At 43.5% G+C, this 22,160-nt stretch overlaps 1 protein-coding gene across 1 annotated transcript in view; it reads right to left on the reverse strand.

Moving 5' to 3' along the window:
* Window positions 1-22,160, reverse strand: part of LOC139545741 (fibrinogen C domain-containing protein 1-like) — a 192,793-nt gene that overhangs the window by 61,484 nt on the left and 109,149 nt on the right. The window contains exon 5 of the mRNA XM_071353835.1: window positions 9,921-10,017. Within this exon, the coding sequence (XP_071209936.1) occupies window positions 9,921-10,017 (97 nt within the window). The remainder of the gene's footprint in view (window positions 1-9,920; window positions 10,018-22,160) is intronic.

Below are 22,160 nucleotides of genomic sequence, written 5' to 3' on the forward strand. Positions count from 1 at the left end.
ATAACACCGGACTGGTGTCACGCTCCTTAGCACGCCCGCTCTGCAGCACTGTCATCACCACCACCTCTCTCCGGAATCTTTCGTCGAGTTCCTCCTTCGACTCCCTGACGGTCTCTGGCTCCTTCCTCGGCTCCGCCGACCACCCCGTGCCACCCCGTGCACAATTTGGGCTGTCTTTTGGGCTTGCTCTGTGGCCGCGAACCCCTGTGTCGTCGCTGTCCTCCCTTCTCTCCTTGCGTCTCCCGCCAGGGAAGGCGATCCTGTCCTGCCAGGATTTCCTCCCAAGTCCAGGATCCCTAACCATTGCAATATCTCCTCCCACGTCCAGGATACACTCTCCTCCTGGGCACGCTGCTTGGTCCTGTTGTGGTGGGATCTTCTGTCACGATCGTCGTGGTAATAATACTTGGACCAAGGCGCAGCATACGTAGAGTTCCACATGTTTATTAAATGAAACTCACAAAAACAATAAACAGCAAACGAAATGTGCAGCAAATGCAGTGCTCCCAGGCAACTACACAAAAACAAGATCCCACAAAACACAGTGGTGAAATGGCTGCCTAAATATGATCCCCAATCAGAGACAACGATAAACAGCTGCCTCTGATTGGGAACCATACCAATCCACATAGATCAATCAACACACTAGATCACCCACCCTAGTCACACCCCGTCCTAACCAAAATAGAGAATAAAAGGCTCTCTATGGTCAGGGCGTGACAGACTTGCCTAGTTATATAAAGGTTAAATAACATTAAAAATATTTAAAAGCATGTTGGAAAATATTTTACAAAACATGATCAAATACATTTTATAATATATTTAGCAAATATATCGATAAATACAAGTGAAAACATATTCTAAAGTACATTCTTTAATGTATTTCATTTCCCGATGTATTTAACATATATTATGATATACATTTTACATACATGTATATATACATTTTAAATACAGTCTGTAATAAACAGTATATAAACAGGAATGTAATTAAAATGTATTAAATATTTCACATAGATAGACATGCTTTTTTTCTAAAAATACATTTTAAACGTTCCCCCCCCCCCCCCCCATATGGGACCAGTTTTGAACCCCTTGTCCTCCATGCTTTTTCCCTCTCCAGGTCCACCAGTACATAAAGAGACTGCTCTGCCTGTAGGTAAAATATATTTCATTAAACACCCTGCTGCAGTGAGCAGCAGTTTTCCTCTTGACTGCTCCTCTCTTGGAGAATTTGTCAATCTTGACATGCTGATGCTCTGTGGCAGGCCTGTCATTTCAAATCACCCATCCCTGAATTAGGGCTCCGGTTCACTCACTGAGGGCAAATGTAAGACACGCAACCACCCATGCAAGTACACACCTACACTCTTCACACACTCTTCACACACATTCCTAGAGGACAGGTGGAAAGTACAGCAATAAAAAAATATATGTCCCTGAAGCATCAGTGACCCAAAGAGGCAACTTGAGAAATGTAACATATAAACACGGTATGCAGATTTCATATTTTTTGATGAGGTAGCAACACCCAGTAGTAAATGGCATGAGGAAAAAAGCTATTAATCTTCTTTGTATTGGCCTTTGGGACCAGCCCCACCCACCAAACACACGCATGCACGCACGCATACACGCACGCCACACACACACACGCACACACGCACAATTATGTAGAGAATTGATCTAAGATTTTTCCTTTGAGCTTCACTGATGAATCTCAGCTAAAGAATATAACAAAGCATGTGTCTCTGCAATCCTGAGAAAGAATATATTCCTTTTACTTTCTGCTAGTGAGATTGGGTTGCTGGGATAAGGTAACGCAATTACCAGGATGTGATCCACTCCTATTCATGATGTCATGACTGTCCACGAGAATCCAAATAGGTCAGATCAGGTTTGCAATGAATTACTTCAATCAGACCCCCTTTCACCCGTGGGGTGGGAGGGGGGGGCGGGGTAGATTAGTGGGGATTAACAACTCACGCCCTGAAGATTCAGATCACCCTCTCCAATATTCACCAAAGGAATGTCCTTTGTTTCAAGAGACTTTTCCCGCTGAAACTAACACGTTCAAAAGCAAATACCGGAACAATATTTCTAGCATTGAATGTGGGGAATGGTCAGAGACGATCTAGAGAACACTAATGTAATTTTGTTTCTTATTTTGTGATGTCACTAAAAATGTTATAAAGGAAATAATGTATTTTGGAAAGTATACCCACTACATGTATGAAGTGTCCATCCTATGTGTTGTGCATCTAACATGAAAAAATATATTTTTTAAATGTGTTAAGAGGGATGTGATTTGAAAAACTATAAGAGATAATTATTTTACATAACTTTGTACAAATGAGAAGTCATGCCCCTGTAACGCCCGTCGTCGGGAGAAGGAGAAGTGGACCAAGGTGCAGCGTGGTAAGTGTTCATATTACCTTTAATAAAATACGAAACACTTGACGAAACAACAAAAACGACAAACGAACAGTCCTGTAAGGTGAACACACAAAACAGAAAACAACCACCCACCAACACAGGTGGGAACAGGCTACCTAAGTATGATTCTCAATCAGAGACAACGATAGATAGCTGCCTCTGATTGGGAACCATACCAGGCCAAACACATAGAAATACAAAACAAGGACTGTCATGTTTTGTCTTTGATCTTCATGTCTTGTCCCTGTGCTTCCCTCTGCTGGTCTTATTAGGTTCTTTCCCTCTTTCTCTCTCTCTCTCTCCTCCTCCCTCTCTCCCTCTCCCGCTCTCTCTCTCTATCGTTCCGTTCCTGCTCCCAGCTGTTTCTTATTCTCCTAACGACCTCATTTACTCTTTCACACCTGTCCCCTATTTTGCCCTCTGATTAGAGTCCCTATTTCTCCCTCTGTTTCCGCTTCTGTCCTGGTCGGATTCTTGTTTGATGTTTGCTGTTCCTGTGTCCTTGTTCCGCCCTGTCGTGTTTTTGCCTTCTTCAGATGCTGCGTGTGAGCAGGTGTCTATGTCAGCTACGGCCTGTGCCTTCCTGAAGCGACCTGCAGTCTGTGGTCGCGTCTCCTGTCGTTCCTCTCTACTGACGAGAGGATTTCAGTTTCCTGTTTTGGATTTACCTTTGATATATCCAGGAGAATCATTGTTTGTTTGATACTGGAATAAAGACTCTGTTACTATTACGTCGCTTTTGGGTCCTCATTCATCAGCATAACAGAAGAATCCGACCAAGATGGACCCAGCGACTATGGATTCTCTCAACACTGCCGTCGAGTTCCAGGGAGCAATGCTCGGCAGACACGAGCAGGAATTGTTTGCTGCTCGTCATGCCGTTGAGACCCTGGCCGCTCAGGTCTCCGATCTCTCTGGACAGTTTCAGAGTCTTCATCTCGTGCCACCAGCTACTTCCTGGTCTTCCGAGTCTCCGGAACCTAGGGTTAATAACCCACCATGTTACTCTGGGCAGCCCACTGAGTGTCGCTCCTTTCTCACCCAGTGTGATATTGTGTTCTCTCTCCAGCCCAACACGTACTCAAGAGAGAGAGCTCGGATCGCTTACGTCATATCACTCCTTACTGGTCGGGCTCGGGAGTGGGGCACAGCTATCTGGGAGGCAAGGGCTGAGTGTTCTAACGATTATCAGAACTTTAAAGAGGAGATGATACGGGTTTTTGATCGTTCAGTTTTTGGGAAGGAGGCTTCCAGGGCCCTGGCTTCCCTATGTCAAGGTGATCGATCCATAACGGATTACTCTATAGAGTTTCGCACTCTTGCTGCCTCCAGTGACTGGAACGAGCCGGCGTTGCTCGCTCGTTTTCTGGAGGGACTTCACGCTGAGGTTAAGGATGAGATTCTCTCCCGGGAGGTTCCTTCCAGCGTGGACTCTTTGATTGCACTCGCCATCCGCATAGAACGACGGGTAGATCTTCGTCACCGAGCTCGTGGAAGAGAGCTCGCGTTAACGGTGTTTCCCCTCTCCGCATCTCAACCATCTCCTCCCACCGGCTCAGAGACTGAGCCCATGCAGCTGGGAGGTATTCGCATCTCGACTAAGGAGAGGGAACGGAGAATCACCAACCGCCTTTGCCTCTATTGCGGTTCTGCTGGACATTTTGTCATGTCATGTCCAGTAAAAGCCAGAGCTCATCAGTAAGCGGAGGGCTACTGGTGAGCGCTACTACTCAGGTCTCTCCATCAAGATCCTGTACTACCTTGTCGGTCCATCTACGCTGGACCGGTTCGGCTGCTTCCTGCAGTGCCTTGATAGACTCTGGGGCTGAGGGTTGTTTTATGGACGAAGCATGGGCTCGGAAACATGACATTCCTCTCAGACAGTTAGGGAAGCCCACGCCCATGTTCGCCTTAGATGGTAGTCTTCTCCCCAGTATCAGATGTGAGACACTACCTTTAACCCTCACAGTGTCTGGTAACCACAGTGAGACCATTTCCTTTTTGATTTTTCGTTCACCTTTTACACCTGTTGTTTTGGGTCATCCCTGGCTAGTATGTCATAATCCTTCTATTAATTGGTCTAGTAATTCTATCCTATCCTGGAACGTTTCTTGTCATGTGAAGTGTTTAATGTCTGCTATCCCTCCTGTGTCTTCTGTCCCCTCTACTCAGGAGGAACCTGGTGATTTGACAGGAGTGCCGGAGGAATATCATGATCTGCGCACGGTCTTCAGTCGGTCCAGAGCCAGCTCCCTTCCTCCTCACCGGTCGTATGATTGTTGTATTGATCTCCTTCCGGGGACCACTCCCCCTCGGGGTAGACTATACTCTCTGTCGGCTCCCGAACGTAAGGCTCTCGAGGATTATCTGTCTGTTTCTCTCGACGCCGGTACCGTGGTGCCTTCTTCCTCTCCCGCCGGAGCGGGATTTTTCTTTGTTAAGAAGAAGGACGGTACTCTGCGCCCCTGCGTGGATTATCGAGGGCTGAATGACATAACGGTTAAGAATCGTTATCCGCTTCCCCTTATGTCGTCAGCCTTCGAGATTTTGCAGGGAGCCAGGTTCTTTACTAAGTTGGACCTTCGTAACGCTTACCATCTCGTACGCATCAGAGAGGGGGACGAGTGGAAAACGGCGTTTAACACTCCGTTAGGGCATTTTGAATACCGGGTTCTGCCGTTCGGTCTCGCTAATGCTCCAGCTGTCTTTCAGGCATTAGTTAATGATGTACTGAGAGACATGCTGAACATTTTTGTTTTCGTTTACCTTGACGATATCCTGATTTTTTCACCGTCACTCGAGATTCATGTTCAGCACGTTCGACGTGTACTCCAGCGCCTTTTAGAGAATTGTCTCTACGTGAAGGCTGAGAAGTGCGCCTTTCATGTCTCCTCTGTCACATTTCTCGGTTCTGTTATTTCCGCTGAAGGCATTCAGATGGATCCCGCTAAGGTCCAGGCTGTCAGCGATTGGCCCGTCCCTAAGTCACGTGTCGAGTTGCAGCGCTTTCTCGGTTTCGCTAATTTCTATCGGCGTTTCATTCGTAATTTCGGTCAAGTGGCTGCCCCTCTCACAGCTCTGACTTCTGTCAAGACTTGCTTTAAGTGGTCCGGTTCCGCCCAGGGAGCTTTTGATCTCCTCAAGAAGCGTTTTACATCCGCCCCTATCCTTGTTACTCCTGACGTCACTAAACAATTCATTGTCGAGGTTGACGCTTCAGAGGTGGGCGTGGGAGCCATTCTGTCTCAGCGCTTCCAGTCTGACGATAAGGTCCATCCTTGCGCTTACTTTTCTCATCGCCTGTCGCCATCGGAACGCAACTATGATGTGGGTAACCGCGAACTGCTCGCCATCCGCTTAGCCATAGGCGAATGGCGACAGTGGTTGGAGGGGGCGACCGTTCCTTTTGTCGTTTGGACTGACCATAAGAACCTTGAGTACATCCGTTCTGCCAAACGACTTAATGCACGTCAAGCTCGTTGGGCGTTGTTTTTCGCTCGTTTCGAGTTCGTGATTTCCTATCGTCCGGGAAATAAGAACACCAAGCCTGATGCCTTATCCCGTCTCTTTAGTTCTTCTGTGGCTTCTACCGACCCCGAGGGGATTCTCCCTGAAGGGCGTGTTGTCGGGTTGACTGTCTGGGGAATTGAGAGACAGGTAAAGCAAGCACTCACTCACACTGCGTCGCCGCGCGCTTGTCCTAGTAACCTTCTGTTCGTTCCTGTCTCTACTCGTCTGGCTGTTCTTCAGTGGGCTCACTCTGCCAAGTTAGCTGGCCATCCCGGCGTTCGGGGTACGCTTGCTTCTATTCGCCAGCGGTTTTGGTGGCCTACTCAGGAGCGGGACACGCGCCGTTTCGTGGCTGCTTGTTCGGACTGCGCGCAGACTAAGTCAGGTAACTCTCCTCCTGCCGGTCGTCTCAGACCGCTTCCCATTCCTTCTCGACCATGGTCTCACATCGCCTTAGACTTTATTACCGGTCTGCCTTCGTCTGCGGGGAAGACTGTGATTCTTACGGTTATCGATAGGTTCTCTAAGGCGGCACATTTCATTCCCCTCGCTAAGCTTCCTTCCGCTAAGGAGACGGCACAAATCATCATTGAGAATGTGTTCAGAATTCATGGCCTCCCGTTAGACGCCGTTTCAGACAGAGGTCCGCAATTCACGTCACAGTTTTGGAGGGAGTTCTGTCGTTTGATTGGTGCTTCCGTCAGTCTCTCTTCCGGGTTTCATCCCCAGTCTAACGGTCAAGCAGAAAGGGCCAATCAGTCGATTGGTCGCATATTACGCAGCCTTTCGTTTCGAAACCCTGCGTCTTGGGCAGAACAGCTCCCCTGGGCTGAGTACGCTCACAACTCGCTTCCTTCGTCTGCTACCGGGCTATCTCCGTTTCAGAGTAGTCTTGGGTACCAGCCTCCTCTGTTCTCGTCCCAGCTCGCCGAGTCCAGCGTTCCCTCCGCTCAGGCTTTTGTCCAACGTTGTGAGCGCACCTGGAGGAGGGTCAGGTCTGCACTTTGCCGTTACAGGGCGCAGACTGTGAGAGCCGCCAATAAACGTAGGATTAGGAGTCCTAGGTATTGTCGCGGTCAGAGAGTGTGGCTTTCCACTCGTAACCTTCCCCTTACGACAGCTTCTCGCAAGTTGACTCCGCGGTTCATTGGTCCGTTCCGTGTCTCTCAGGTCGTCAATCCTGTCGCTGTGCGACTGCTTCTTCCGCGACATCTTCGTCGCGTCCACCCTGTCTTCCATGTCTCTTGTGTCAAGCCTTTTCTTCGCGCCCCCGTTCGTCTTCCCTCCCCCCCCCCCGTCCTTGTCGAGGGCGCTCCTATTTACAAGGTACGGAAGATCATGGACATGCGTTCTCGGGGACGTGGTCACCAGTACTTAGTGGATTGGGAGGGTTACGGTCCTGAGGAGAGGAGTTGGGTTCCATCTCGGGACGTGCTGGACCGTTCGTTGATTGATGATTTCCTTCGTTGCCGCCAGGGTTCCTCCTCGAGTGCGCCAGGAGGCGCTCGGTGAGTGGGGGGGTACTGTCATGTTTTGTCTTTGATCTTCATGTCTTGTCCCTGTGCTTCCCTCTGCTGGTCTTATTAGGTTCTTTCCCTCTTTCTCTCTCTCTCTCTCCTCCTCCCTCTCTCCCTCTCCCGCTCTCTCTCTCTATCGTTCCGTTCCTGCTCCCAGCTGTTTCTTATTCTCCTAACGACCTCATTTACTCTTTCACACCTGTCCCCTATTTTGCCCTCTGATTAGAGTCCCTATTTCTCCCTCTGTTTCCGCTTCTGTCCTGGTCGGATTCTTGTTTGATGTTTGCTGTTCCTGTGTCCTTGTTCCGCCCTGTCGTGTTTTTGCCTTCTTCAGATGCTGCGTGTGAGCAGGTGTCTATGTCAGCTACGGCCTGTGCCTTCCTGAAGCGACCTGCAGTCTGTGGTCGCGTCTCCTGTCGTTCCTCTCTACTGACGAGAGGATTTCAGTTTCCTGTTTTGGATTTACCTTTGATATATCCAGGAGAATCATTGTTTGTTTGATACTGGAATAAAGACTCTGTTACTATTACGTCGCTTTTGGGTCCTCATTCATCAGCATAACAAGGACAACATAGAACACCAGACATAGAATGCCCACCCAAACTCACGCCCTGACCAACCAAAAAAGAGACATAAAAAGGATCTCTACGGTCAGGGCGTGACAGCCCCCTAGGAAGGTCAGAGAGCGTATCAGCCTGACGGAACTGTCCCTTTCGAACAAACTGTATAAATGATTAGTCATTGAAATTAACATAGCAGACCACAAAAGCACCAGCTGCAGCTGCACATTTAAAGTGGTTTGAACTGTAAATCTCAACACGAGGTAGAGATTATAAACTCACCTCCGGACAATCACTGGTACTGCTGATTAGCTGTCCTAAGTATCTTCGAAAGCGAATTTAAGTAGGACCATCCTGCACTCTGCTCAAACCATAGATACAGCTGGTTAGCCTATCTTCAAAGAAGCATCTTCAAGAGCGAATGGAAGGAAAATAAACTCTGTAGTTCCGTTCAGGACTACACGTCAAGTCACCGGATACTGGACAACTACAGAGAAGAACAACAGTAGAAGACTTGTTGGTGTCACACCCTGATCTGTTTCACCTGTCTTTGTGCTTGTCTCAGGCATCGTTTGTCTGTTGCCAGTTCGTCTTGTCGCGTCAAGCCTACCAGCGTCTTTTTTCCGTGCTCCTGGTTTTCCTATTCTCTGTTTTCTAGCACTCCCGGTTCCAACCTTTTCTGCCTGCCCTGACACTGAGCCCGTCTGCCTGACCATTCATCCTGCCCTGACCTCGAGCCTGCCACCCTGTACCTTTCGGACTCTGACCTGGTTAATGAACTTCTGCCTGTCCACGACCTGCCTATTGCCTGCACCTTGTATTTTAATAAATATCAGAGACTCGAACCATCTGCCTCCTGTGTCTGCATCTGGGTCTTGCCCTGTGTCGTTATAGTTGGAACCCTTTTGGACAATCAGAGCCTTACAAGTGTGCCGCGGAGAGGCCCAACTCCCTTTCCAAGGCAGCCCTGTCCACTGAGATAGATCCACGCGGACTCAGGCATTTCACGTAAATACATTCATGATTTCTTACTCAAAGCGGGCTGCGGTTCGTGTAGTATATGGTTACTGTAGGCGAGAGTAGTTTCTAAATGTACCAACGTTAAGTGTCTCTCTCCCTCTCTGTCTCGTCCTGCCCTCTTCATCTCTTTTGTAACAAGCAGCCATATTGTTATCAGTCCTCTAGGGACCTGTTTTTAATGTATTAAGGGTGTATGTTTATCCTGTGTTCCCATTAAATTAGCTAGTAAATAAATAATTAAACCAATTTGTGTAGTACTGAATAATAAGTAAGGCTCAGGTTTTTGCAGATGCAAGGAGGTTACGACTGTTCAGGATGATGATATGATACGAGGTTATGATTAATAAGTTGACTGCTTATAGATGTGATAGGTAAAGACCTTTAGGAGTTTAATTCGGGAGATGGTAACTCTTTAATGAACCGCTCTCATGGTGCTCCAGATCCTAATGAGTTAATTGTTACATGATTAATTTAATTGGGTAACAATTAAACATAGTTCGTTGATTAGATAAATAACGGCCCTCAGATTAATTTTAAAGTCAAGTCACGACAATGAATGAAACCTGAGAGGCTTATGCTGCTCAGTGTTAAATCTATTTCCAAGATTTTGACGCAAACGTTATGCTTCCAGTGTTGCAGGTAAGAAAAATGACTGTTTTCCTGAAAACCCAGTATAGCTTCTATGCAAGCTTTAATTTGATCCAGCTGTCTTGTCTACCTTGAATTATTCTAGTGTGTAGAACAAGTTTTAGAATCCCACACCAAATAAAATGTTCTCCTTTCTTCTGGGCAGACTTTGGGAATGTGACAAGAACGGGGAGCGTTATCGAACCAATAGACTGAGTTATTCATGGTATTGATCATATTTGTGAGTGCTCACCAAGCCAGTGCTCTCCAGTAATCTTGCCGAAGCCGTTGCGGTATGCGTCCCATGCTCGGAAGAAGTTCACTGCGCCATCCTCTCTGCGCTGAATGACCTGGGAGGATAAACAGAAAAAGAAAAACACCCCATATTATTACCATGGCAACATTTCGGTGTATTGTTTTGTGATCAAATGCCCAAATGCAACCTAAGCCAATCAGCCAATCTCATGAAAGCAACAAGGCAACTAACTTGGCTAGTCTTGTGAGTCAGCCTGCTAACTAGCTAGTTATCTAGGTTGTCTTGTTAGCTAGCTTATTATGTATGCTGGTTGTTAGCTTACATTTACATTTACATTTAAGTCATTTAGCAGACGCTCTTATCCAGAGCGACTTACATACCTGATATATGTATACAATAATTGTAGATTAGCAGTCAGTGCATTACGTACAGTGCATTGGGAAAGTATTCAGACCACTTAACTTTTCCACATTTTATTACGTTACAGCCTTATTCTAAAATGGATTAAATAAAAAAAGTATTGTTCAATCTACACACACTACCCCATGAAGACTAAGCAAAAACAGTTTTTTTTGCCAATTTCTAAAAAATAGAAAACCCAAATAACTTATTTATGCTATGAGGCTCCAAATTGAGCTCATGCGCATCTTGTTTCCATTGATCATCCTTGAGATGTTTCTACAGCTTGATTGCATCCACCTGTGGTAGATTCAATTGATTGGACATGCTTTGGAAAGGCACACACCTGTCTATATAAGGTCACACATGTCAGAGCAAAACCAAGCCATGGCATCAAAGGAATTGTCCATAGAGGTCCGAGACAGGATTGTGTTGAGGCACAGATCTGTCCGAGACAGGATTGTGTTGAGGCACAGATCTGGGGAAGGGTACCAATCATTTCTGCAGCATTGAAGGTCCCCAAGAACACAGTGGCCTCCATAATTCTTAAATGGAAGAAGTTTGGAACAACCAAGACTCTTCTTAGAGCTGGCCCGCCCGGCCAGGCTGAGCAAATCGGGGGAGAAGGGCCTTGGTCAGGGTGACCAAGAACCCGATGGTCACTCTGACAAAGCTACACTAAGGACAATAGCTTGAACCTTAGCTAGCTAGATAACGACCGTTCGATAGCTAGCCATTTCTGTACTAATATCTTTGACTGTGGTAACGTTAGCTAACCTTACCCTCGCAACCATGTTCGCGATGCTAGTTTATTGAAGTATTGTTGCGTAATATAACTAAATGTATGTTTTTTTGATGATGTTTGGCTAGCTAGCTAGCAAGCTAACTATTTCAGCATCTGTAAGGGTAGCTAGCTAGAGTTAGCTAGCTTAGTCTGACACTCCTGGACTGTCTCAGACACTATTTCCCTCGTTAGCTAACATTAGCTAAGTTAGCTGGCTAGCTAAGTTAGAAAAGCTACATTTGACTTATTCTCTATCTGGGTTAATTTAACCAAAATATTCGGCAGGGTTATCTCATGCTTGCATGGTAATTGATTGAGTTAACTTAGTTAGAATTACTGTACTGTTTTTCCACCGTTTCTGACAGTAGCTAGGTAACGTTAGAGTTACCTTACCTAGCTATGTTTCTAATATTTCTTTATTTCTGTTCTTAAATGCAGAGGTCAAGTCCAAAGTTTGGGAGTAAGTAAAACTGAGAAATTCCTTTTTGAGAATGGGGACAGAGCTTTGGGGGGGGGGGGGAGAAAACACTGATTTTCATTGACCCTCTGTAAAACAGCATCTACGTCTTCCACATTGTCGATAACCAATAATACAACCTCAATGGAACCATGCAGCCACCTTGGGAATAGATGCATTACATGCACAGCTACCTTACATAGTCTGGCCTTAATTTTACCATATTGGTCATTTGCACAGATATTCTGTCACAGTAACGAATCTGACACGCAACACACACATCACATGCTGGGAGAAGCTCAAAGTGCCTTGCTCAAGAGCACAACAGCAGTATGTAGTATACAGAGATATTGTAGCTAGTAACCCTCTGGCTGACGGATCACTCCCTGCAGATTTCCCCGCAGGCAAATCAGGGGTTCAAATATCAGTCTGCCTTTTTAACCTCGAAGCTACGGCCGTCCCTATTCATTATGCTTTTTCCTTGCCTTTGTTCAACCACTTTACCTGGCATATCAACCCTTCCTTGAAAATATTTAACTTAGAAATCTGGGTGAAACTATCCCTTAAAGGTTCCCACCTAGCTGTTAAGCCTAGCTGTTAAGAGTATGGTGCCAGTAACTTTTAGGTTGCTGATTCGAATCCCCAAGCCAGCAAGGTGTAAAAATCTGCCTTTCTGACTTTGAGCAAGGTGGTTAACCCCAACAATAACTCTTCCCCAGGTGCCGAAGACGTGGATGTTGATTAAGACAGCCCCCCACACCTCTCTGATTCAGAGGGTTATTGCATTCAGTTGTGCACCTGATTCGGTCCTCTCTTTTGCACTGGAAGAGATGGACCAGGAAACACTCTTGCTTTTGGACGACTCGACTATATCCTGAGGTTAAAGAAGAACATAAAAGCCTTACACGCAGAGAGTATTCTGTAAAACGCCATCTTTTGATACACGAAGGGAGGTCCAAGGGACACACACATGAATACATAGCACTGTGGACACACCAAACGACACATCAAGCTTGAGAAGTAGCCGCATCTTGCCAGGTACATGTTTAAAGATTTGTTGTGCATTTTGAAAACTGATTGTTAAAAGGAATTTATAATTCATTGAATACTATGTGCTCACAACACAGTCAGATGTGAGAGGGCAGCCCAGATGACCAAGTTGCTGAACAACCTCTGGCCGGCAAACCAGGTTGCGGAGTACATGAAGGACACCGCGGTCCAGAGGGCTCAGTGGACCAGACTCCGTGTCTGCTGGATACTCCAGGCATGGTGTTTTTTTAACAAAAACATTAGACTTGAATTTGATTCTGTTTGCTGTGATTAACTAGCCTGACTGACGCGACCCACGTGGATCACAGCGCAGGGAGAGCTGTGACCACACTGGTCTGGATAGGAAGCTGTTTGTTAATGCAATATTTGCTAATAAATTGTGCGACGGGGTTTGAGTGGATCTCTCAAACGTGTTTTTTCTTCCTTAGTGTTGAAAACTCTCATTATTTGTATTTGAAAATACAACCACTGTAACAGAAACGGGGCGACGCTCAGTGGCTGTGTGTGTTTGAGTGAGAAAGACACAGAGGAGAGCCAACCAGTAAAAGCACAGCCCCATTCATTATTGACACATTGTGCCGACAACATCAAAGAGCCATTCCAGACTCTGAAGTCAGGAGGACTTCAATAGTTAGGTGTCAGCCAGACTAGTGATTAACTGTAATGGAAAATTAATTGTCTGGCTACAACATAACACAATTTGCAGTCATATGGGGCAGAGTCTCACAAGAATTAGAAACCTCATTGGTTGTGGATACAGTGGGAATGTGTGGATTTTAGCAAGTGTGATGTCATTAATGTTTGTTGATATGTACGTAAAGATTAAGTTGTCTGTTGATTTTGTCAATGTATGTTTTTGTTGACAAAAAACAAAAAGTAAAATATTACAAAAAAAAGAAATTGTCTGCCTCATTGTGTTGGCTCTTGGGGACTGCTCACAGGTGTTTACGGTCATTAGTGTCACGCCCTGATCTGTTTCACCTGTCCTTGTGCTTGTCTCCACCCCCTTTCCAGGTGTCGCCCATCTTCCCTCTGGGTATTGTCACGAACCGACTCAGAGCCCGTAACAAAAGGGAGACCACGTGGAGATAAGGAGTAACAAAATATATTTATTAGATAAAGAAACTAGGTATAATATACAATGGTGTGTGTAATCAGTAATCAGTAGTGTAAGTGAATGTCTTGCATGCATGAATGTGATAATGCAGGGTGTTGAAAGATGCTAAAACAAACAACCAAAAAGCACCATGAAACATAACCGAATCTATCAAGGTGTCTACATGGAGAGAGTCTCCTCCATGAATGGGGAAGTGGTGTATTTATCCTGGGAGAGTGGGCCCAGGTGTTTCCCATGTAGCTGACGACCCTCCCAACTCCGCCCACCGGCATCCTAATAAGGAAACAAGAGCAAAGAGAGAGAAAACGGTAGACAGAGTGGGAGGGTCGTCACAGTATTTATACCTGTGTTTTCTGTCTGTGCCAGTTCATCTTGTTTGTCAAGCTTACCAGCATTTGTCCTGCCAGCGCCTGTCTTTTCCCAGCCTCCTTTTCTCATCCTCCTGGTGTTTGACCGTTGCCAGTCATGACCCTGTACCCGCACCTGCGCGCCTGACCACTGCCTGTCCCTGAGCCTGCCTGCCGTCCTGTACCTTTGCTCCTACTCTGGATTATCGACCCCTGCCCGCCTTGACCTGTCGTTTGGCTGCCCCTGTTACAATAAACATGGTTACTTCACACAGCCTGCACTTGGGTCTTACCTTGATACCTGATAATTAGTGGATTGGCATTGGAGCAAGGCACTCTACTTGGGGCACAGGGTGTGTGCGGTTCAAATCCTATCATGTGTTTATCAACTTTCCCACTGTTCCCCAGCATGGGAATTTCTACAGACCACGGTTTATCAGCTGCCAGAAACAGAATCACTCATAGTAAGACTGTATTTTTTCCCACTGAGCAATCGTGGATAAGTATCTGCTCATTTATGTAGTGTGAGAAGTGACAGGAGGATGCTAAAATGCTCTTAAGGCACTACTTATAGCTCTGATAAACTGACCTTCTTTTATGCATTTGGGCCTGCTTTTTTGCTCGTTTGCCTTTAGCCCAACTACAGAAGCGCGTTCTGGTACGCTTTCATTCTATCGCAACAATTTATTTTAAATACAAATGTTACATGTTGGGGATTGTGAAAAGTGCTTTATGAATGAAATAGTTAGGCAGGTAGCCTTAGGCAGGTAGCAGGTATTTTCTTCATTACCATGCTGATTTCAAGATGTATTTGATTTAGACATTGAAAACATGTTGTTTAGTGTATTTACTACATTTAGTATGTTTTTTTCTTTCTCTGAAGTAAATTCATTTAAAGTTGTGATTTGCTTTATGTAGATACATTTCAGTGTAACACACAGTAACCCAAAACGTGATCAATTTGCATATTCATACTGAGTTAGCAGCAAACAGACTATTCGCCAGCTTCAGTTTGCCCCGAAAATGATTTGCATTAAAAAATATGAACTTGCGGCAAATTTTTGGCAAACAGTAGAATGTTCGCCACAAGTTTCCCAGAATTGTTTGCTAGAAGTTCACAAGTTGCTGCAAATTTACCGCAACAATATGCCTGTGAAAATATGAGCTTGCCGCAAATTGTGGGAAACCTTAGGCCAACTGTTTTACAGTAAGGGTTTCCAGGTTTTGGATTTTACAAATTTTTTGAACTTTTGAGTTCTGGGAAAGACCTAAGAGTGTAGTTGCCCTTTAATTCAGTGCTCATGACCTGCACTGTTTGGTTAGTAGTGTTTCTGTAGCTCAGTAAGCGCACATCTGATGAGTTCGCAAATCAAATGCCCACTTATGGCACCACAGGACAGTGAAAAAACGAGTAAGTTCACCTTTATTGATTGTAATTTAAATTAGTTTGTAGTAGTTAAGTGAGTTAGATTACAGAGATACCTCAATCATTATTTCAAATAATTTCGGTGACGTCACTGCAATAGTTAAAGGTTAAATATATATATTTTTTAATTGATAGCTAGCTAGCTAATGAAATGCAGCTAGCTAGTAGGCTCAGCTAAATAAACATCCCCCTAGAAACAGCCCCATCATGAGATTTGTAAATGAAAGAGTAATATAATAAATCAAATCGAATGGAGTTTCCCATATACTGTTTTAGATTATTTCTGGCGAAACACAGATATACCCTTATCCAAATGCTGTGACGAAGGCATTTCCTAAAAGAACTGCTAACTTTATTTGCTGTTACTTTTAAGATTTAACCAACATGCAGAACCTCCAGCAGGCAGAGAGGCAAGAACCCTTCGTCCGCCAGGTCAGGATCAAGCTACGCTAGTCACAGCTCTGTGTAATGTTCAATGTAATTGCATTGCTGGACTTTCTGAAACAATGTGTTTGAACAAATGTACAAATAAAAGGAAAAGTATGGTTTAAACATGTTTTAGCTGTTAGTGAATTCCCTAAGTGTTAATACATTTGTGTTAACATCATTTAGCTGTATGTATGTGTCATGAATCACCAAAGCTGTCTGACTTTATAGTAAGTATAGCGTCATATAATACAAGGCATTTATTCATGTGTTATGAATGAGCAAAGGGGTCTGACTTTAAAGTAAGTACAGGCCTCATCCAATATAGAGTCTTATGGATGTGTTATGAATGACCGAAGATGTCCTACTTCAAACTATTACAGGACACTACATAAAGTGTAATTAAATATGTTAAGGTTCGCTGATTTATGAAGGACAACCACAGAGTCATAATTCCAGCTAATCCCTGCCAATTTCCACAATTTATCAGTGGTGTAAAGTAGGGATGCACGATATATTGGAAATTGGCCGATATTAGCTAAGAATGCCTGTAACGCTCGTCCTCCTCCTCGTCTGAGGAGGAGCAAGGATCGGACCAAAATGCAGCGTGGTTTGAATACATAATAGTTTATTAAACGAAGACGGAAAAACACTTAAACAAACTACAAAACAATAAACGACGTGAACAGACCTGAACTTGAGAACATATAAAAATGAACGCACGAACAGGAACAAACGAACGAACGAAACGTAACAGTACCGTGTGGCGAACAAACACAGACACAGCAACAATCACCCACAAACAAACAGTGAGAACAGCCTACCTTAATATGGTTCTCAATCAGAGGAAACGTAAAACACCTGCCCCTGATTGAGAACCATATCAGGCTAATTGAAAATGAACCCAAAATAGAAACACATAACATAGAATGCCCACCCAGCTCACGTCCTGACCAACTAAACAAAGACAAAACAAAGGAATTAAGGTCAGGAACGTGACAATGCCAACATTGGTATTGGCCCGATGTCTAGTTTAACGCCGACGTGAAAAACCAATGTCAAAGCCGACGTGGAAGCCTATATGACATAATGACGCCATGTAAAATTTTGCGCTACACGTGCAACACCGGATTCCTAACCTAGCCCACAATGTCTGCTGTGTGGATCGAGCAGTCAATAAGATGCGCAGTCATTTGAAAGAGTAAGAAAATCTCAGCGAGACAACTCAAAGGCGAAATCCATTAACGCCAAGATAATGGAATTCATTGCCCTTGACAATCAACCATTCTCTGTCGTAGGTGATGTTGGCTTTTGCGACTGGTCGAGCATCAATACACACTAACGTTAACAAGTGCGCTATTGTTCCGATGTTGCCCTACCGGAGTTACACAGTAATAGCGTCACTGCTATTAGCTTCACGACATACTATGGAAGGCCGTTTGGGTCTTTGCGTGTCAAAAAAGATACACGTCAGATAACACTATTTGACAATAACACTATTTGACGGTTAAATAAGCTTTTAATTTGACACGTCAAGTAACACAGTTCTATTATAGAATGTTGTGTGTTCTGAATTTGCATGTGCAAGCCAAGCGCCACCACTACTATCAGTAGCATTGTCAAAGCTGTACAAAGTCTGCAAACAAGCAAATACCGGCCACGAACGATGTGTTTACAATACCGCGTTGGTAATAAAGCATTATTTGTTCGACAGCAACTTCTGGGGTAGCTAGATAGCTTTAGCTTGGTACTTAGATAGCACCAATACAACCAACCTGAAAACAATGACCAGAAGAAACTGCAGTCATTTTCACTATTCTTAGCAATGATTTAGGAGCTAGCCAGCTACTTAACCGTTGCCCAAAGCTAACGTTATAAGCAGCCAACTAGCTTCATCTGGCTAGTGAGGCTTGAGCTGACCGGGTTATGTGTTGTGAAGTTAGGCACAATAGTGGAATTTGCGGTTTGCCTTCAAAATAAAAGTACCTCTTTGAAAGTGATGCAGAAGGTTACAATTGTTGGAATCATGCCATATTTAGACTAGATAATGTTAAACAAGGTTGGAATGTGAAACAATGAAATGGTGTATCAGTCTACTCGGTGACACCCACAGAACACAACTGTGAAGAGTTTATGCAAATATTAGCATTGTAGCTCTTATCGCGGGACTGTGACTGTGTGAAATCACCTCCCCAGTCAGCCTATTGTGTGTATTGACATTCATATTGCACGTACAGTTTGACCTAAGGATTGGGGATCAATGAAATGGGGTGACATTCTACTCAATATCTATTTTCCCAATGTCATCCTCAGAGTTATCAGACTCCAAAACATCCACGCAGTATTGTTTTTCCTCGGGAATAGTGTTCAATACACATAGGTTGACAATAAATGTGGCTCAATTTAAAGTTGTTTCAGAGTCCCGCAATGAGAGCTATGATACTAATGTTCTTTGGGTGTCACTGAGTAGACTGATACCCCATGTCACTGATCCACAATCCATAGGTAAGGCTGTACACTAAAATAAGTATGCCCCCAATACAATTCTAAAGTATAATACATCCAGTGTGATTTCAACAGATTTTTGTTGACGCTATACAACAACAATCCAACCTCGTTTAGCGTGATCTATTCAATTATGGAATAATTCTACTATTTGTATGCATTTGCATCACTGTCAATGACATTTTTATTTAGAAGGCTAACTGCAAAGTTAATCCTTATTGTGGCTAGCTTCACAGATGGGTCCGACCACCATTAGTCAAATAAGAACTGTCTTATAAATTAGGGTTATTTTAGATGACACCCAGCTATATAGTTAGCTAGCTAACTATAGCTACTGAAACAAATTGTCATTTTGCTATGTTTTTGGGGAAGAATATTTTTGCATCCATGAGCTAGCTGTAAGTGCGCGAGACAACTTTACCAGCATCATAGCATACGTATCGATGAATCGCTGTGACATATGAAATACGGGTGATAGTGTAATCAATGTGTAATAACTACGTAAAAAATTGTGACGTGCAGTCATATTCAGGCCCTGATTGGTCAACAAGATTATTTGACACGTCAAATAGTGTTATTTGACGTGTATCTTTTTTCGACATGCAAAGACCCAAATGGCTTTCCATAGAAATCCTGGTTGAGAATGAAACGACTGAACAAATGAACAACGAAACAGCACAGCAAGTAAGTGAAAGAAATATGTTTTTATGATGTTTTATTGGTAATGGGGACATACGTAAATGCCAACAAAATAACTTTTTGGTCAGTGTGGTGTGTGTGTGTGTGTAACCTTTATTTAACTAGGCAAGTCAGTTAAGAACAAATTCTTATTTACAATGACGGCCTACCACGGCCAAAGCCGGACGACGCTGGGCCAATTGTGCGCCGGATGTGATACAGCCTGGATTCGAAACCAGGGACTGTAGTGACGCCTCTTGCACTGAGATGCAGTGCCTTACACCACTGCGTCTGTGTGTGTTTTAAATATAGGTTATCGTTATACTTTTTTTTGGCAAGGAAAATATCGGATATCGGTATCGGCCAAACATTTTATATCGGTGCATCACTGGTGTAAAGTACTTAAGTAAAAATACTTTAAAGTACTACTTAAGTAGTTTTTTGGGTATCTGTACTTTACTATTTATATTTTTGTCAACTTTAACTTTTACTCCACTACATCCCTATAGGTAATAATGTACTTTCTACTCCATACATTTTCCCTGTTACCCAAAAGTACACGTTACATTTTGAATGTTTAGCAGGACAGGAAAATTGTTCAATTCATGCACTTAAAGAGAAAATCCCTGGTAATCCGTACTGAATCTGATCTGGCAGACTCACTAAACACATTGTTTGTAAATTATGTCTGAGTGTTGGTGTGCCTCTGGCTATCCGTAAATTTACAAACCAAGTGTATCGTGAAAGTGCTTATTATAGTATATCTGGTTTGCTTAATATAAGGAATTTGAAATGATTTATACTTTTACTTTTGATACTTAAGTATATTTTAGCAATTACATTTACTTTTGATAATTAAGAATATTTAAAACCAAATACTTTTAGACTTTTACTCAAGTAGTATTTTACTGGGTGACTTTCACTTTTACTTGAGTAATTTTCTATTAAGGTATCTTTACTTTTACTCAACTATGGCAATTGGGTACTTTTTCCATCACTGCAATTTATCTTCTTAAAATGGTATTTGAAACCTAACCCTAACTAATGAAGGTCAAGCGTTGGTCCACCAGAAGTTCCTCACATTTTAGCGGATGTGTCTGGGAACGAGATTAGGTTTAATGTGACTAACATGACTTCCTTTTAGAGCATGTGCCATTGTTCAGCACAACATGTCACCCTTTTTAACCTCTAAAGGATCAAACCCTTTTTTTCAATTTTTGCCTAAAATTACAAACCCAAATCTAACTGCCTGTAGCTCAGGCCCTGAAGCAAGGATAAGCATTTTCTTGGTACCATTTGAAAGGAAACACTTTGAGGTTTGTGGAAATGTGAAGAATGTAGGAGAATATAACACATTAGATCTGGTAAAAGATAATACAAAGAAAAAAACAACCGTTATTTTGTATTTTTTTGTACCATCAGCTTTGAAATGCAAGATAAAGACCATAGTGTATTATTCCAGCCCAGGCGCAATTTTCTAGATGGCAGCAGTGTATCTGTAACGTTTTAGACTGATCCAATGAACAATTGCATTTTTGTTCAACATTTCGTATCAAGACTGCCCAAATGTGCCTAATTTGTTTATTAATAACTTTTCATGTTCAAAACTGTGCACTCTCCTCAAACAATAGCATGGTATTCTTTCACTGTAATAGCTACCGTAAATTGGACAGTGCAGTTAGATTAACAAGAATTTAAGCTTTTTGCCAAAATCAGATATGTCTATGTTCTGGGAAATGTTCTTGTTACTTACAACCTCATGCTAATCGCATTAGCCTATGTTAGCTCAACATTCCCGCAGGGGACCCTCCGATCCTGAAGAAGATAAAGCACATGATTATATCATATTTGACATTGGTGATTATGTCACACAGTTATGACACATTTACAAACCCTTTATAAAGCATGACATACAGTTATAGATGCTATGTAAGATTTATTTATTGCTTATGAAGGCTTTACGAAGTCATTATATGCTGAATGTCATTTATAGCGGGACTGAACAGTCCATATCATGTCAACATATCCTTCTCCTAAATGCCTAAAACACTGTGCTCGATTTGCATTAGAAACAAGACCAAAAAGCCATCTGTCACAATTTTCACATCACCCTTCAATTAATTTTGCAATCTTAAAAATGCCGAATGCTACGAAAACCAATAGCTAACATAAAACAATGCTCTTTCCCCTGAGAGGTTGGGCTGTCTTTGGTATGCAGATGTCCTTTTGAAATCAAGAGAGAACAAAAATGTAAACATTCAAACAGCATAAAATTGGGAGGCATGGTGATGTGAATGGCTTCAATAGCTCCAGAAAGTCTGTGTAAACTGTGTGGCCCCCAGGAGGGCTGCTAGGATGCTGATGCATGGCTGGAATTAGAAGTGAGCTTCAGACACTAATTGACTTCTGATCCCTTTATAGAAGATTAATCAGCCAGGCACTGGATCAATGGCCGATGAAAATGCCAGCGGAGGCGAGAGCCACCATCAATGTAAATGAGCCAAGGCCCAGTGCCCCTCTCTCTCTCTCACATTTTCCACACTGCCAAGCCAAGTTTCCACAGCCAGGAGAGAGACCCTATTCCCAAATGGACTGAAAAACAAATACATTGTGACAGAGGCACCATCTATGTGAAATTCAATTATGATAGTGATACAGTTGAGGTGTTATTCCTCAGTGTGTTTGGCAAAATGCCCTCTTAGCATTCTCATCTCTAGCCCAGTCATCTGTGATCCATTGGAGAAGCTCAATTAATCAATATTACTAAAGGTGAGGCTCTTTCAAAGCACGTGGAGCCTAATGACTGACTGCACATCTACTCCTCTCACTTCGAGTCAATGTCATTTGATCGGCTTACAAAATTATGTGGACACCACTTCAAATTAGTGGATTTGGCTATTTCAGACACACCAGTTGCTGACAGGTGTATACATTTGAGGACATAGCCATCCACTCTCCATAGGTAACATTGGCAGTAGAATGGCCGTACTGAAGAGCTCAGTGACTTTGAACGTGGCACCGTCATAGGATGCCACCATTCCAACAAGT

This window comes from Salvelinus alpinus, chromosome 19 (genome assembly GCF_045679555.1).
Source record: "Salvelinus alpinus chromosome 19, SLU_Salpinus.1, whole genome shotgun sequence".
Classification (NCBI taxonomy): Eukaryota; Metazoa; Chordata; class Actinopteri; order Salmoniformes; family Salmonidae; genus Salvelinus; species Salvelinus alpinus.